The sequence below is a fragment of the Rattus norvegicus genome, chromosome 9 (genome assembly GCF_036323735.1).
Source record: "Rattus norvegicus strain BN/NHsdMcwi chromosome 9, GRCr8, whole genome shotgun sequence".
In the NCBI taxonomy this organism is placed as follows: Eukaryota; Metazoa; Chordata; class Mammalia; order Rodentia; family Muridae; genus Rattus; species Rattus norvegicus.
The window spans coordinates 62,454,799-62,470,090 of NC_086027.1; the positions used below are offsets into that span (position 1 = coordinate 62,454,799).

The window sequence follows — 15,292 nt, forward strand, 5'->3', positions numbered from 1 at the left end:
TTGAATCTTTCTTGGTACTTAAAAGAGGCCAGAGTAAAGTTGTAATTAAGAATATTACGTTTATTTAAGCCAAAACCAAAATTTAAACAGCAAACTGTGCTTTATTCAATCTAACAAGAAGTTGGAAGAGACGATGCCACCTTCGGATTATGAGTTCAGTTGACATAGCAGTGCCACACCCCGTCCAATCCAGTGTTCCTTGGGTTGGTCAGAGGGAAGAATCATGGCAATCACGAAATTTGTGGAGTGGCCAGTGGTGGAGAGCGTGCCCCTCCTCTCACTTGTCTTATACAGTGGAGCAACGTAGCTTGGTCGTTTGGGTATGTCTGACTTCTTACAGGGCTTTAGCCACATCTGGAAGAAAGCGCAAACACCTCTTTAAGTTAGCGCTGTTAACTGGCATGTGCTTTAGCGACTGCGATAGTCCCCGAGTTTGTCAACAGGGAAACGATGGCTCGACTATAAAGATGCCTAACTATCTCAGAACCAGTATACAAATGAAAACACTTTACCTATGTTAGAGGCATGCTGCCCTCTCAGGTATATGTTAGATACTATTTGGTTTAAGTTTGTTAATTGGGCTAGGCCTGGGAAATGTTACTACTTTTACTCTTTTTCAATAAAGAAAGTATTCCTAGTGAATTTAATTCTAACCCATACTTGGAGGTTTCTTAGCAGGTTGTATGTAAAATGTCTTTACAGTTAAATAGTTAATTTATAAAATACTGCATTGTGCCATAGTAAAGACACTAGTTGCTTAAAAACATATTACCCAACTGTTCATCACCTCTTCCCTGGGGGTGATTTCGGGTGCCTTTAGTAACAAAACAATTTAGTAACAATTCCATATAGCGTCAAAAGAGAGACGCTACTATTTATACTCAGAGTCATATGACTTATTTATTTAAAACCAATAAATTCCAAAGAGACCTTTTTTTCTGGCAACAGTTCTGTGACTAAATCAGCTCCCTGCTGTGAATGGACAATACGCATGATTTGCTGTTTAACAGCTGTGAGCCAGGCAGGATGGTTCAATAGAGGCCTAGCAATCTACCTGCTCCTCTACAAGAGCTAAACCAAGACTGTCACGCTATAGGTAGAGTTGAGTAACTTTGGGAAAACACTGAGATCCAGTATCAGAACACAAAACCACTGTAGAAACCAGAGCTGGGACAGCCCCAAGGCAAGAGAAACAGCCCACCTGCCACCCGGTGTCAAAGCTCTGGGATAGGCTCATTTCCAACAAATGTCTGGTACGTGCACGGAAGCTGCCAGGCACTTCCAGGCGCCTAAGAGGTAGAGGCTGCCTGAAGTCCTCCAGCACATCTCTGAGACACGATAGTCAGTAGTTACCCTGAGAAGGGGCCTGATGGCCTGGATTGTTCTAAGGGTCAAAAGCCTCCACACAGTCTCCTCTCAAACCTTGCAGCCATTCTTTACCGTCCTGGCTTAGCAGGAGGTGTTCTGAGCAGGCTACCTGAGATTACTACTGCATGGTGACGAACAGGTGCCATGTAGAGAGGGGCCAGGGGGCCCTCCACAAGAACCTGGGTATAAAGGTGATGTCTCAAATCAACAAATATTCCACCTCCTCCAGCCAACATTGTTTCAGCCAAATCACACCTTGCCTCCAGCTGTAGCCCTGCCCCAGAGGCGCGGTCCTTCCTGCAGTGACAGTTCAAGGGAAATGGAGAGAATAAAGTACTTCCAGCTCCTCTCAGTGTACACAGCCAACATATCCCTGCTCTCCTTTCGGGGAGAGCCCTGGGAGAGGGATTTTGCCTGACCCCAGCCATGACCCACTGATACTCAATTACTGCTGGATACTATTGCTGGAACAATCTGGAAGAATAGCTCCTAGAGCCACAGAAATACTTCATCTGTCCCCAGGAAAGCACAGGTGAGAACCCGCTAAGGGATTGCTGCTGGGTAGACATACCCAAAGCAGTAGCAAAAAATAAATCACCCCCTGCACTTGTCCTGGGCCCCTGCATCGGTTGCTTTACACTGCTCACAGGGAAAGGCGAGTACCACAGCGGGTAGGAGGAACGCTGACTCCTGTGCTCCCTGTGAAATAACTACTTGTAGAGTGCTTAGACCCTTCACTGTTGTTGGAGCAGCCAAGACTAGAGCCCATTCAAATAACAGCCAGCATCAACAGTACCTCAGAAGCCCTGCCTCTGGATGAAAACCAGTATTCCCATTATTAGAGGAACCATATAATGAGCACTATAGGAGGAGCCATACAGGGAGCACTCCATCACTCCCACTATAGGAGGAGCCATACAGGGAGCACTCCATCACTCCCACTATAGGAGGAGCCATATAGGGAGCACTCCATTCACTCTTGCTACCTATTCCACACATGCCTAAACTGTTAGTGTCCCTCTCGTGGGTAATCCATAGACAGAGGGTCTGACTCTCTCACGTACTCTGCCAAGACTTAATAACTACAGTCAAAGAAGATACAAGGACATTGTACTCCAGTACAAAGCAAACTCAGCATAGCATAGTAAACTAATACCCTGATACACATCTTTAAAAGAAAGTCATATTCTAAGAAGCCTATCCCATATAAGTGATAGAGATAATCTATTCACTAGATGCACAGAGATGCACAGATTTCAACACATACACAAGAAGTAGTTTCAAATATTTTAAAATAATACATCTCCTAAAAAAATAACTTCCTAGTAACAGATTCCAAAGACACTGGGGTTGATGAAATACCTGATAGATTTAAAAACTGGTTGTCAAAAAGCTTAGTGAGAGGTCTGGGAGTTGGGGGTGGGGTTTAGGAGAGTTGTACAGTGATTTCTTAGCATGCATAAAGCCCTAGATTCAATCCTCACTACCACACAAAGTCAGGCATGGAGGCAGTGGACCTGTAACTCTAACATTTGGAAGATGGAGGTAGGAGATTCAGGAATTCAAGGTCACCTTCAGCGTGGAGTTCAAGTCCAGCTTGAGCTATATGAAACCCTATATTATACAGAAAAAAAAACTCAATGACAAATGAGATTCAAGAACAAAAAAATTAGGAAGACAATGCAGATATGAAGGAGGAACCCATCAAACACAGAAAGAGTGAGAGTGAGTTCAAGGCCAGCCTGGGCTACATAGTCAGAGTCTCTCTCAAAAGTCGAAGAAAATGTAAGTGCAAGTCTCCAAATCAGACCAGCTTAAGCAGTTATACTAAGAATATTGATTTTTAAGAATAGTATAGTCATGAAAAAGATCAAGACAGAATGAAAAGACTACAGATCTTTGTAGCACTACTAAAAGATCAAATGCCTGCCTAATTAACATACTTGAAGAAGAAGAAGAAGAAAGACTAAGGTCACAGAAAAATAAGAGCAGATTTCTGTATAGATGGGAGGTCTTAGATTCTAACACTGCACATTACACATTATAGTCAACATGCCAAAAGTACAGTATGAAGTAAGCATGGGGGACATGTGTTATGTACCCATATACTCAGCTATGTATATCCAGAGGTGTCAAAGGATGTTAGACATTTTCCTCTATTATGTTCCCCCTCGGTTTTTGAAACAAGGTCTGTCATTTGGCCTTGAAGCTCAGTGATGGCTGGCTGGCAAGCTCCAAGATGTCTGTCTCCATCCCCTAACATGGTTGCAGGTGTGTGCTGTACCTGTGACTTTACATAGGTAATCATACTTGAACTTGGGTTTTCTTGCTTTCACAGCCAGAACTCTTACCCATGAAGCCATCTCATCAACCAGAGATAGTTTTGAAACTTTCAAGAGGAAAGCACCAAATCACACTGAAGGGCAGCCCTAGTAGACTACCTACAAATTCTCAGTAGAAAGCCTATAGACCAGAGGGACATAGAATAACATCTTTGAGTTTTGAAAGAAAATGATTGCTATTCAAGCTATCTGTATCCAGCAAAGTTGTCCTTTAGAATTACTGGAACATAGTCCAAGAAGAAGTCCTTCCTGTAAGGAGAATTCTGAGTGCTTGTGAGAAAATTCCAAGAAAATAAGACAAGAGTTATTTGTTTACACAGCTCTATGGGTAAACATGTTTTTGCCATGGGAGGCTTGCCCTTGTGATTATAAACTTTACTATTGGGACCCTCCTTAATCCTCAGAGTATGAATTGTCTGATGCTCTGAATAAAGTTGGCTGTTGCATCAGACTTTAGTCCACCTCACTGATCAGCTCTATTCTCCCAGGTCCCACTACCTCTACATCAGTAAACAAGAATAAACAAACAAACAAACAAACGTCATTTATGAGCACAAAAACAACCTTACTAAAGATGCTTTTAAGAGAACTCCATATCCAGAAGTAAACAAACAGAAACTATCATCATGAGCACAGAAAGTATAAATTCTACTAGAAGAGTAGGTACACAATTGAGAAAGCTACAAGAAAGTGTTGATACAATAAATCATCAAACCACAGAGATAAATATAAACAGGGAAGCAAGAATTAAACAATGCCCTAAACAGAAGAAAACAGAAACCATGACAAGCATATCCAGAATGACCATGGCCTTAATTTTTCAGTAAATTGATACAAATTTTTGGATGGATTAAAAACAAGACCCAAAATATCCTGCCCACAAGAAACTCAGCTCAACCATAAAGACACACAGACCGGAATAAAAGGGTGGAAAATGATACCCCAAACAAATGAAATCCCAAACCAAGAATGAGTAGTTAAATATAACAAAGTAGACTTTAAGACTAAGAAAATTCAAAGAGACAAAGATCATTGCATAGCAATCAAGGAATCAATTCATCAATATTTATAAATATTTATGCATAAAATATCAGTAATCAATTTTATAAAACAATGCCACTAGACAAAAATGGAGAATGGGCTCCAATATAACAATAGCAGAGAATGTCAGTATCCCATGCTCACCAATGAACAGTCATCCAAATGAAGCATCTACACAGAAAAATCAGAGTCAATCCACACAGTAGGTAAATGGATTCTTTATTTACAGTACATTGTACCCAAATGCTCTAGAAATAAGTAAGACCACAGTGTGTATCTGTGCAGTGGTACCGCACAGCTGTTTTGCTCCTGTCTAATTTAGTGCACAACAACCAATTATTTCCTAGTCTTACCTCGGCCCCCTAGCTTTTAATTACACCTTGGTCTTTGTTCTTCCATTTCCTTTTTTATGTTTCTTTTTTTTTTTATTTTTTAAAGTCCTTATGATTTAATATACTGGACACTGAATTTGGTCTTTATGCCCTTCCATGCCCTTCCAGTGACCCCTCTCATCCGTGGTAAAGCCTTTCTTTCCAACCAGCCCCTCTTCCCATGACATTCTTACTTTTCAACCCACTGAGCTTGTGGTTGCTTATATGAGCAGGAGTGGGGAGTTATTTACTGAAAATGGGCAACTTATCAGGGGCTACACCACTAAAAAATGGACTCTCCTTGAGCCATCTGTGTTTATTGCCGTTTAGGGTACCTGAGCCTGAGTGATTAGGAATTCTAACTTCAAATTTTTCTTCACTTTTGTATGTTGTTTGGGAGTACTTTCCTCCCTCTTCTTTTCATGTGCGTTATATATTTGTACAATACATGTATGTACAGGAGCACCTGTGTCTTCATGTGTGTTTATGTCTGAGGTTAATGTCTAGAATCTCAATTACAATTTCAATTTATTTTCTGAGATGAGGTCTGTCAATCAAATACAAAGCTCACTGACATACTGGTGTTAATTCTTCATGGAACCAGAAAAATCCTGTTCCTGTGGAAGCCCAGATGACTCGAATAGCCAATGAAACCCGAAGCAAAAGAAGCAAGTCTGAGGTCTCGCAATTCCCACTTGGGAGGACTGCTCCAGAAACGAGCCAAGGAAAGCAATGTGGTGTTTCTATGGAGAGCACAGAGCATGAAAACAGAATGGCAAACCTCAGAGACACCCATTCCTCTGCAGCCAACTAACTTGACAAAGTGTCAAACTATATCTCAGAGAAAAGATGGCTTCTTCAGAAAGACCATTTTCTTAACACATGTTAGTACAGTCTCTATAAAACAGTATGGAGGCTGCACAAGAAAAAGTAAAATAGGGTTACTGTATGATCCAGTCAGACTGTATGGCTTACTGTATGTCTACTCTTAGGTATATATCCAAAGTAAATGAAGTTAACATGAAAAAAATGAGTACCCAAGTTTGTTGCAATAGTGTGATAGATTGATGATAGACGATTGGTAATATACACACACATACACATATACATACATATGTAGATGCAATAAATAATAACAAAATCATTAACATCAAAATATTTGCTGGAACCAGAAAATGTCAAGTTAACTGAAATCAGCTGGATGTGGAGACAGACAGACACAGACAGACAGAGACATAGAATGTGACACTAGTATATACTCTATCGTATGCAGAAGCTTAAGAAACAGAAAGGACTCTGAATGACATAAAAGAGGTGACTAGGGATCAGAGAGGGAAGGGAAAGGGAAGCAGAGTAGAAGAAAAGCAGTGGATGTGTCAAAGCACAATATATAGATGTACGGAAATATCACGGTGGATCCTAACGTCTGCATGATATGTACTAATAACTACAATTTCCCCCAAGCCACATTATTAAAGCAGTTATGTAAAGCATAATTTTCCAGCTTAGATAAAAATATAACATAGTTCCATTCCTCCTGTAACTACAATATACCACATTCTTTTTAATCATTTAAGCACTAAATATTTCTAGAATATTACACTTTATTTTAGAATGTAGCCAGTCTTTAGAACAAGATTTTAAGGTCAGCTGGTCTTTGACTTATATAGGGAAAGAGCAAACTAAAACCATAAGCATCTTTTAGAATTTGACCAAATTAATTTATCTCATAGTAACGAGCAGTCCTTTAGGGTTCTTAGGTCAAAACACAATCACATGAAGAAGCCAATGACTAAGACCCAAGGGGTATCCATTTCTCCCAGCACTGTGGGATCCTTGTTATGAGGGATGGACAAGCTGTAGCTTACCAATAACATAACTCTCAGAACACTTGCAACTTAAAAACCATAATGAGCAATGTACTTTATTTTAAGGAAAGAATGGATTTTTTTCTCATGAGAATGTTTATTTCTCATTGACTTCTTTGTTGAACAGAATAATTAGCATATGTAAATGCACTCCCTCCCTCTACTCCTACAAGCTAATTAAGGATGCCCTCAGAAAGGGAAGGAACTGCAACCTTGCCAGTTCCTGAAATGGCAAATGCTTATCTCACTTTTGGAGTGTCCAATCCTAAACCTTCTCTGCCATTTGGTATGTAGATGAAAGTCCTAGTTTTGGACCAGCCTTCGCCCCCACTCCCCCGCCCCCGTTATAGCTGCTATGGTGAGTTTTCACCTGTCTCTAAGCTTCATACAGAATTCTACAATTCATATTACTTAATAATCTTTGTTTTATCATACCATCCTGATTGCACCCTTCAGATGATATAAAAACCTATTTTATCATGATGTAGTTACACACAGAAACATTATATGGCACTGCTCCTCACCATTCATTAATTCTTTAATTGCAGTTTTCATGAAACATCAAAATTCATTTTTCATCCAATAACCACCCTGGCAGTGTGTTTACGGTCGTCAACTGACTGGAATTTGAATTGTCTTCATCACAGTCATCCTTGTGTCTATCGGTGGAGTCTAGGAGGTCCTGCTTTCTGACTTTCAGCTCTTGTAACTGTAAACAACTGTACTCTTCATGGTCTATTTTATGCTCAGCTGTTAACAGTCTCTGCTTGTTTGTCACTCCATTATTTAAAATAACTTACATGCTAAAGTCTGCAGTACAGTCCAGTGTTCCTGTGTGTAAGAAGGCTGAGGGATGAGATTTATCCAGCAAGAATCACAGTGCCACTGACTGTGAGATAATGGATACTAAATAAGTTTTCTTTAAACAGAAACAGTACAACAGTACCTATCAATCAACTAACAAAAATGCTGATTCCATAGAACCTCAATCTAGCTGCCAAGAAAGCATTTGACAAAATTCAACACTCCTTCATGTTAAAAATCTTAGAAAGATCAGGAATTCAAGGCCCATAACTAAATATAGTAAAAGCCATATACAGCAAACCAGTAGCCAACATCAAACTAAATGGAGAGAAACTTGAAACAATCCCACTAAATTCAGGGACTAGACAAGGCTGCCCACTCTCTCCCTACTTATTCAATATAGTACTCAAAGTCCAAGCCAGAGCAATCAGACAACAAAAGGAAGTCAAAGGGTTACAAATTTGGAAGGAAGTCAAAATATCACTATTTGCAGATGATATGACGGTTTACCTAAGTGACCCCAAAAATTCCACCAGAGAACTACTAAGGCTGATAAACAACTTCAGCAAGGTGGCTGGGTATAAAATTAACTCAAAGAAATCAGTAGCCTTCCTTTCCTCAAAGGATAAACAGGCTGAGAAAGAAATTACGGAAATGACACCCTTCACAACAGTCACAAGTAATACAAAATACCTTGGTGTGACTCTAACCAAGCAAGCAAAAGATCTGTATGACAAGAACTTCAAGTACTGAAGACAGAAATTTAAGATCTCAGAAAATGGAAAGATCTCCCATGCTCATGGATTGACAGGATTAATATTGTAAAAATGGCCATTTTGCCAAAAGCAAACTACAGATACAATGAATCCTCATCAAAATTCCAAACTCTTTTCAACAATAAAAGAACTTCTGGGGAATCAGCATCCCTGACCTCAAAGTGTATTACAGAGCAATAGTGATAAAAACAGTATGGAATCGGTACAGAGACAGACCAATGGAATAGAATTGAAGACCCAGAAATGAACCCACACAACCTATGGTCATTTGATCTTTGACAAAGAAGCCAAAACCATCCAATGGAAAAAAGATAGCATTTTCAGAAAATGGTGCTGGTTCAACTGGAGGTCAGCATGTAGAAGAATGCAGATCGATTGATTCTTTTTTTTTTTTTATTAACTTGATCATTTCTTTTTTTTTTTATTAACTTGAGTATTTCTTATATACATTTCGAGTGTTATTCCCTTTGCCAGTTTCCGGGCAAACATCCTCCTCCCCCCTCCACTTCCTTATGGGTGTTCCCCTCCCGACCCTCCCCCCATTGCCGCCCTCCCCCCACCAGTCTAGTTCACTGGGGGTTCAGTCTTAGCAGGACCCAGGGCTTCCCCTTCCACTGGTGATCTCACTAGGATATTCATTGCTACCTATGAGGTCAGAGTCCAGGGTCAGTCCATGTATAGTCTTTAGGTAGTGGCTTAGTCCCTGGAAGCTCTGGTTGCTTGGCATTGTTGTACATATGGGGTCTCGAGCCCCTTCAAGCTCTTCCAGTTCTTTCTCTGATTCCTTCAACGGGCGTCCTATTCTCAGTTCAGTGGCTTACTGCTGGCATTCGCCTCTGTATTTGCTGTATTCTGGCTGTGTCTCTCAGGAGCGATCTACATCCGGCTCCTGTCAGTCTGCACTTCTTTGCTTCATCCATCTTATCTAGCTTGGTGGCTGTATATGTATGGGCCACATGTGGGGCAGGCTCTGAATGGGTGTTCCTTCTGCCTCTGTTCTAAACTTTGCCTCCCTATTCCCTCCCAAGGGTATTCTTGTTCCCCTTTTAAAGAAGAAGTGAAGCATTCGCATTTTGGTCATCCGTCTTGAGTTTCATGTGTTCTGTGCATCTAGGGCAATTCAAGCATTTGGGCTAATAGCCACTTATCAATGAGTGCATACCATGTATGTCTTTCTGTGATTGGGTTAGCTCACTCAGGATGATATTTTCCAGTTCCAACCATTTGCCTACAAATTTCATAAACTCGTTTTTGATAGCTGAGTAATATTCCATTGTGTAGATGTACCACATTTTCTGTATCCATTCCTCTGTTGAAGGGCATCTGGGTTCTTTCCAGCTTCTGGCTATTATAAATAAGGCTGCGATGAACATAGTGGAGCACGTGTCTCTTTTATATGTTGAGGCATCTTTTGGGTATATGCCCAAGAGTGGTAGAGCTGGATCCTCAGGCAGTTCAATGTCCAATTTTCTGAGAAACCTCCAGACTGATTACCAGAATGGCAATCCCACCAAGAATGGAGGAGTGTTCCTCTTTCTCCACATCCTCGCCAGCATCTGCTGTCACCTGAGTTTTTGATCTTAGCCATTCTCACTGGTGTGAGGTGAAATCTCAGGGTTGTTTTGATTTGCATTTCCCTTATGACTAAAGATGTTGAACATTTCTTTAGGTGTTTCTCAGCCATTTGGCATTCCTCAGCTGTGAATTCTTTGTTTAGCTCTGAGCCCCATTTTTTAATAGGGTTATTTGTCTCCCTGCGGTCTAACTTCTTGAGTTCTTTGTATATTTTGGATATAAGGCCTCTATCTGTTGTAGGATTGGTAAAGATCTTTTCCCAATCTGTTGGTTGCCCTTTTGTCCTAACCACAGTGTCCTTTGCCTTACAGAAGCTTTGCAGTTTTATGAGATCCCATTTGTCGATTCTTGATCTTAGAGCATAAGCCATGGGTGTTTTGTTCAGGAAATTTTTTCCAGTGCCCATGTGTTCCAGATGCTTCCCTAGTTTTTTCTTCTATTAGTTTGAGTGTGTCTGGTTTGATGTGGAGGTCCTTGATCCACTTGGAATTAAGCTTTGTACAGGGTGATAAGCATGGATCGATCTGCATTCTTCTACATGTTGACCTCCAGTTGAACCAGCACCATTTGCTGGAAATGCTATCTTTTTTCCATTGGATGGTTTTGGCTCCTTTGTCAAAAATCAAGTGACCATAGGTGTGTGGGTTCATTTCTGGGTCTTCAATTCTATTCCATTGGTCTATCTGTCTGTCTCTGTACCAATACCATGCAGTTTTTATCACTATTGTTCTGTAATACTGCTTGAGTTCAGGGACAGTGATTCCCCCTGAAGTCCTTTTATTGTTGAGGATAGTTTTAGCTATCCTGGGTTTTTTGTTATTCCAGATGAATTTGCAAATTGTTCTGTCTAACTCTTTGAAGAATTGGATTGGTATTTTGATGGGGATTGCATTGAATCTGTAGATCGCTTTTGGTAAAATGGCCATTTTTACTAAATTAATCCTGCCAATCCATGAGCATGGGAGATCTTTCCATCTTCTGAGGTCTTCTTCAATTTCTTTCTTCAGTGTCTTGAAGTTCTTATTGTACAGATCTTTTACTTGCTTGGTTAAAGTCACACCGAGGTACTTTATATTATTTGGGTCTATTATGAAGGGTGTCGTTTCCCTAATTTCTTTCTCGGCTTGTTTCTCTTTTGTGTAGAGGAAGGCTACTGATTTATTTGAGTTAATTTTATACCCAGCCACTTTGCTGAAGTTGTTTATCAGCTTTAGTAGTTCTCTGGTGGAATTTTTGGGATCACTTAAATATACTATCATATCATCTGCAAATAGTGATATCTTGACTTCTTCTTTTCCGATCTGTATCCCCTTGATCTCCTTTTGTTGTCTGACTGCTCTGGCTAGAACTTCAAGAACTATATTGAATAAGTAGGGAGAGAGTGGGCAGCCTTGTCTAGTCCCTGATTTTAGTGGGATTGCTTCAAGTTTCTCTCCATTTAGTTTAATGTTAGCAACTGTTTTGCTGTATATGGCTTTTACTATGTTTAGGTATGGGCCTTGAATTCCTATTCTTTCCAGGACTTTTATCATGAAGGGGTGTTGAATTTTGTCAAATGCTTTCTCAGCATCTAATGAAATGATCATGTTCTTTTGTTTTGTTGGTTTGTTCTTTCAGTTTGTTTATATAATGGATCACGTTGATGGTTTTCCGTATATTAAACCATCCCTGCATGCCTGGGATGAAGCCTACTTGGTCATGGTGGATGATTGTTCTGATGTGCTCTTGGATTCGGTTTGCCCGAATTTTATTGAGTATTTTTGCGTCGACATTCATAAGGGAAATTGGTCTGAAGTTCTCTTTCTTTGTTGGGTCTTTGTGTGGTTTAGGTATAAGAGTAATTGTGGCTTCATAGAAGGAATTCGGGAGTGATCCATCCGTTTCAATTTCGTGGAATAGTTTGGATAATATTGGTATGAGGTATTCTATGAAGGTTTGATAGAATTCTGCACTAAAAGCCGTCTGGACCTGGGCTCTTTTTGGTTGGGAGAACTTGAATGACTGCTTCTATTTCCTTAGGAGTTATGGGGTTGTTTAACTGGTTTATCTGTTCCTGATTTAACTTCGGTACCTGGTATCTGTCTAGGAAATTGTCCATTTCCTGCAGATTTTCAAGTTTTGTTGAATATAGGCTTTTATATTAAGATCTGATGATTTTTTGAATTTCCTCGGAATCTGTAGTTATGTCTCCCTTTTCATTTCTGATTTTGTTAATTTGGACACACTCTCTGTGTCCTCTCGTTAGTCTGGCTAAGGGTTTATCTATCTTGTTGATTTTCTCAAAGAACCAACTTTTGGTTCTGTTGATTCTTTCTATGGTCCTTTTTGTTTCTACTTGGTTGATTTCAGCTCTGAGTTTGATTATTTCCTGCCTTCTACTCCTCCTGGGTGTATTTGCTTCTTTTTGTTCTAGAGCTTTTAGGTGTGCTGTCAAGCTGCTGACATATGCTCTTTCCTGTTTCTTTCTGCAGGCACTCAGCGCTATGAGTTTTCCTCTTAGCACAGCTTTCATTGTGTCCCATAAGTTTGAGTATGTTGTATCTTCATTTTCATTAAATTCTAAAAAGTTTTTAATTTCTTTCTTTATTTCTTCCTTGACCAGGTTATCATTGAGTAGAGCATTGTTCAATTTCCACGTATATGTGGGCATTCTTCCCTTATTGTTATTGAAGACCAGTTTTAGGCCGTGGTGGTCTGATAGCACGCATGGGATTATTTCTATCTTTCTGTACCTGTTGAGACCTGTTTTTTGACCAATTATATGGTCAATTTTGGAGAAAGTACCATGAGGAGCTGAGAAGAAGGTATATCCTTTTGCTTTAGGATAGAATGTTCTATAAATATCCGTTAAGTCCATTTGGCTCATGACTTCTCTTAGTCTGTCTACATCTCTGTTTAATTTCTGTTTCCATGATCTGTCCATTGATGAGAGTGGGGTGTTGAAATCTCCCACTATTATTGTGTGAGGTGCAATGTGTGTTTTGAGCTTTACATATGTAGGTGCCCTTGTATTTGGGGCATTGATATTTAGGATTGAGAGTTCATCTTGGTGGATTTTTCCTTTGATGAATATGAAGTTTCCTTCCTTATCTTTTTTGATGAATTTTAGTTGAAAATTGATTTTATTTGATATTAGAATGGCTACTCCAGCTTGCTTCTTCTGACCATTTGCTTGGAACGTTGTTTTCCAGCCTTTCACTCTGAGGTAGTGTCTGTCTTTGTCTCTGAGGTGTGTTTCCTGTAGGCAGCAGAATGCAGGGTCCTCGTTGTGTATCCAGTTTGTTAATCTATGCCTTTTTATTGGGGAGTTGAGGCCATTGATGTAGAGAGATATTAAGGAATAGTGATTATTGCTTCCCGTTATATTCATATTTGGATGTGAGGTTATGTTTGTGTGCTTTCATTCTCTTTGTTTTGTTGCCAAGATGATTAGTTTCTTGCTTCTTCTAGGGTATAGCTTGCCTCCTTATGTTGGGCTTTATCATTTATTATCCTTTGTAGTGCTGGATTTGTAGAAAGATATTGTGTAAATTTGGTTTTGTCATGGAATATCTTGGTTTCTCCATCTATGTTAATTGAGAGTTTTGCAGGATACAGTAACCTGGGCTGGCATTTGTGTTCTCTTAGGGTCTGTATGACATCAGTCCAGGATCTTCTGGCCTTCATAGTTTCTGGCGAGAAATCTGGTGTGATTCTGACTGGTCTCCCTTTATATGTTACTTGACCTTTTTCCCTTACTGCTTTTAATATTCTTTCTTTATTTTGTGCGTTTGGTGTTTTGACTATTATGTGACGGGAGGTGTTTCCTTTCTGGTCCAATCTATTTGGAGTTCTGTAGGCTTCTTGTATGTCTATGGGTATCTCTTTTTTTAGGTTAGGGAAGTTTTCTTCTATGATTTTGTTGAAGATATTTACTGGACCTTTGAGCTGGGAGTCTTCACTCTCTTCTATACCTGTTATCCTTAGGTTTGATCTTCTCATTGAGTCCTGGATTTCCTGTATGTTTTGGACCAGTAGCTTTTTCTGCTTTACATTATCTTTGACAGTTGAATCAATGATTTCTATGGAATCTTCTGCTCCTGAGATTCTCTCTTCCATCTCTTGTATTCTGTTGGTGAAGCTTGTATCTACAGCTCCTTGTCTCTTCTTTTGGTTTTCTCTATCCAGGGTTGTTTCCATGTGTTCTTTCTTGATTGCTTCTATTTCCATTTTTAATTCCTTCAACTGTTTGATTGTGTTTTCCTGGAATTCTTTCAGGGATTTTTGTGACTCCTCTCTATGGGCTTCTACTTGTTTATTTACGATTTCCTGGAATTCTTTCAGCCATTTTTGCGATTCCTCTCTGTAGGCTTCTACTTGTTCTCTAAGGGAGTTCTTCACGTCTTTCTTGATGTCCTCCAGCATCATGATCAAATATGATTTTGAAACTAGGTCTTGCTTTTCTGGTGTGTTTGGATATTCCATGTTTGTTTTGGTGGGAGAATTGGGCTCCGATGATGCCATGTAGTCTAGCTTTCTGTTGCTTGGGTTCCTGCGCTTGCCTCTAGCCATCAGATTATCTCTAGTGTTACTTTGTTCTGCTATTTCTGACAGTGGCTACACTGTCCTATAAGCTTGTGTGTCAGGAGTGCTGTAGACCTGTTTTCCTCTCTTTCAGTCAGTTATGGGGACAGAGTGTTCTGCTTTCGGGCATGTAGTTTTTCCTCTCTACAGGTCTTCAGCTGTTCCTGTGGGCCTGTGTCTTGATTTCACCAGGCAGTTCACTTGCAGCAGAAAAGTTGGTCTTACCTGTGGTCCTGAGGGTCAAGTTCGCTCGCGGGTGCTGCCCTCGGGCTCTCTGCGGCGGCAGCAACCAGGAAGATATGCGCCGCCCCTGCCGGGAGCTTCAGTGCATCAGGGTTCCAGATGGCCTTTGGTGTTTTCCTCTGGTGTCCGAGATGTGTGTGCAGAGAGCAGTCTCTTCTGGTTTCCCAGGCTTGTCTGCCTCTCTGAAGGTTTAGCTCTCCCTCCCACGGGATTTGGGTGCAGAGAACTGTTTATCTGGTCTGTTTCCTTCAGGTTCCGGCGGTGTCTCAGGCAGGGGTCCTGCCGCTCCTGGGCCCTCCCCCACGGGAGCCCAGAGGCCTTATACAGTTTCCTCTTGGGCC

The 15,292-nt window shown here is 40.4% G+C and overlaps 1 protein-coding gene across 3 annotated transcripts in view; it reads right to left on the minus strand.

Annotated features, from left to right (window-relative positions):
* Nucleotides 1-39: 39 nt before the first annotated feature.
* Dnah7 (dynein, axonemal, heavy chain 7) overlaps nt 40-15,292 on the minus strand; it is a 305,667-nt gene continuing 290,414 nt past the window's right edge. For all 3 annotated transcript variants that reach the window (XM_039084571.2, XM_039084570.2, NM_001419550.1), the window contains one exon: nt 40-354. In XM_039084571.2, the coding sequence (XP_038940499.1) occupies nt 148-354 (207 nt within the window). In that variant the 3' untranslated portion in view covers nt 40-147. The remainder of the gene's footprint in view (nt 355-15,292) is intronic.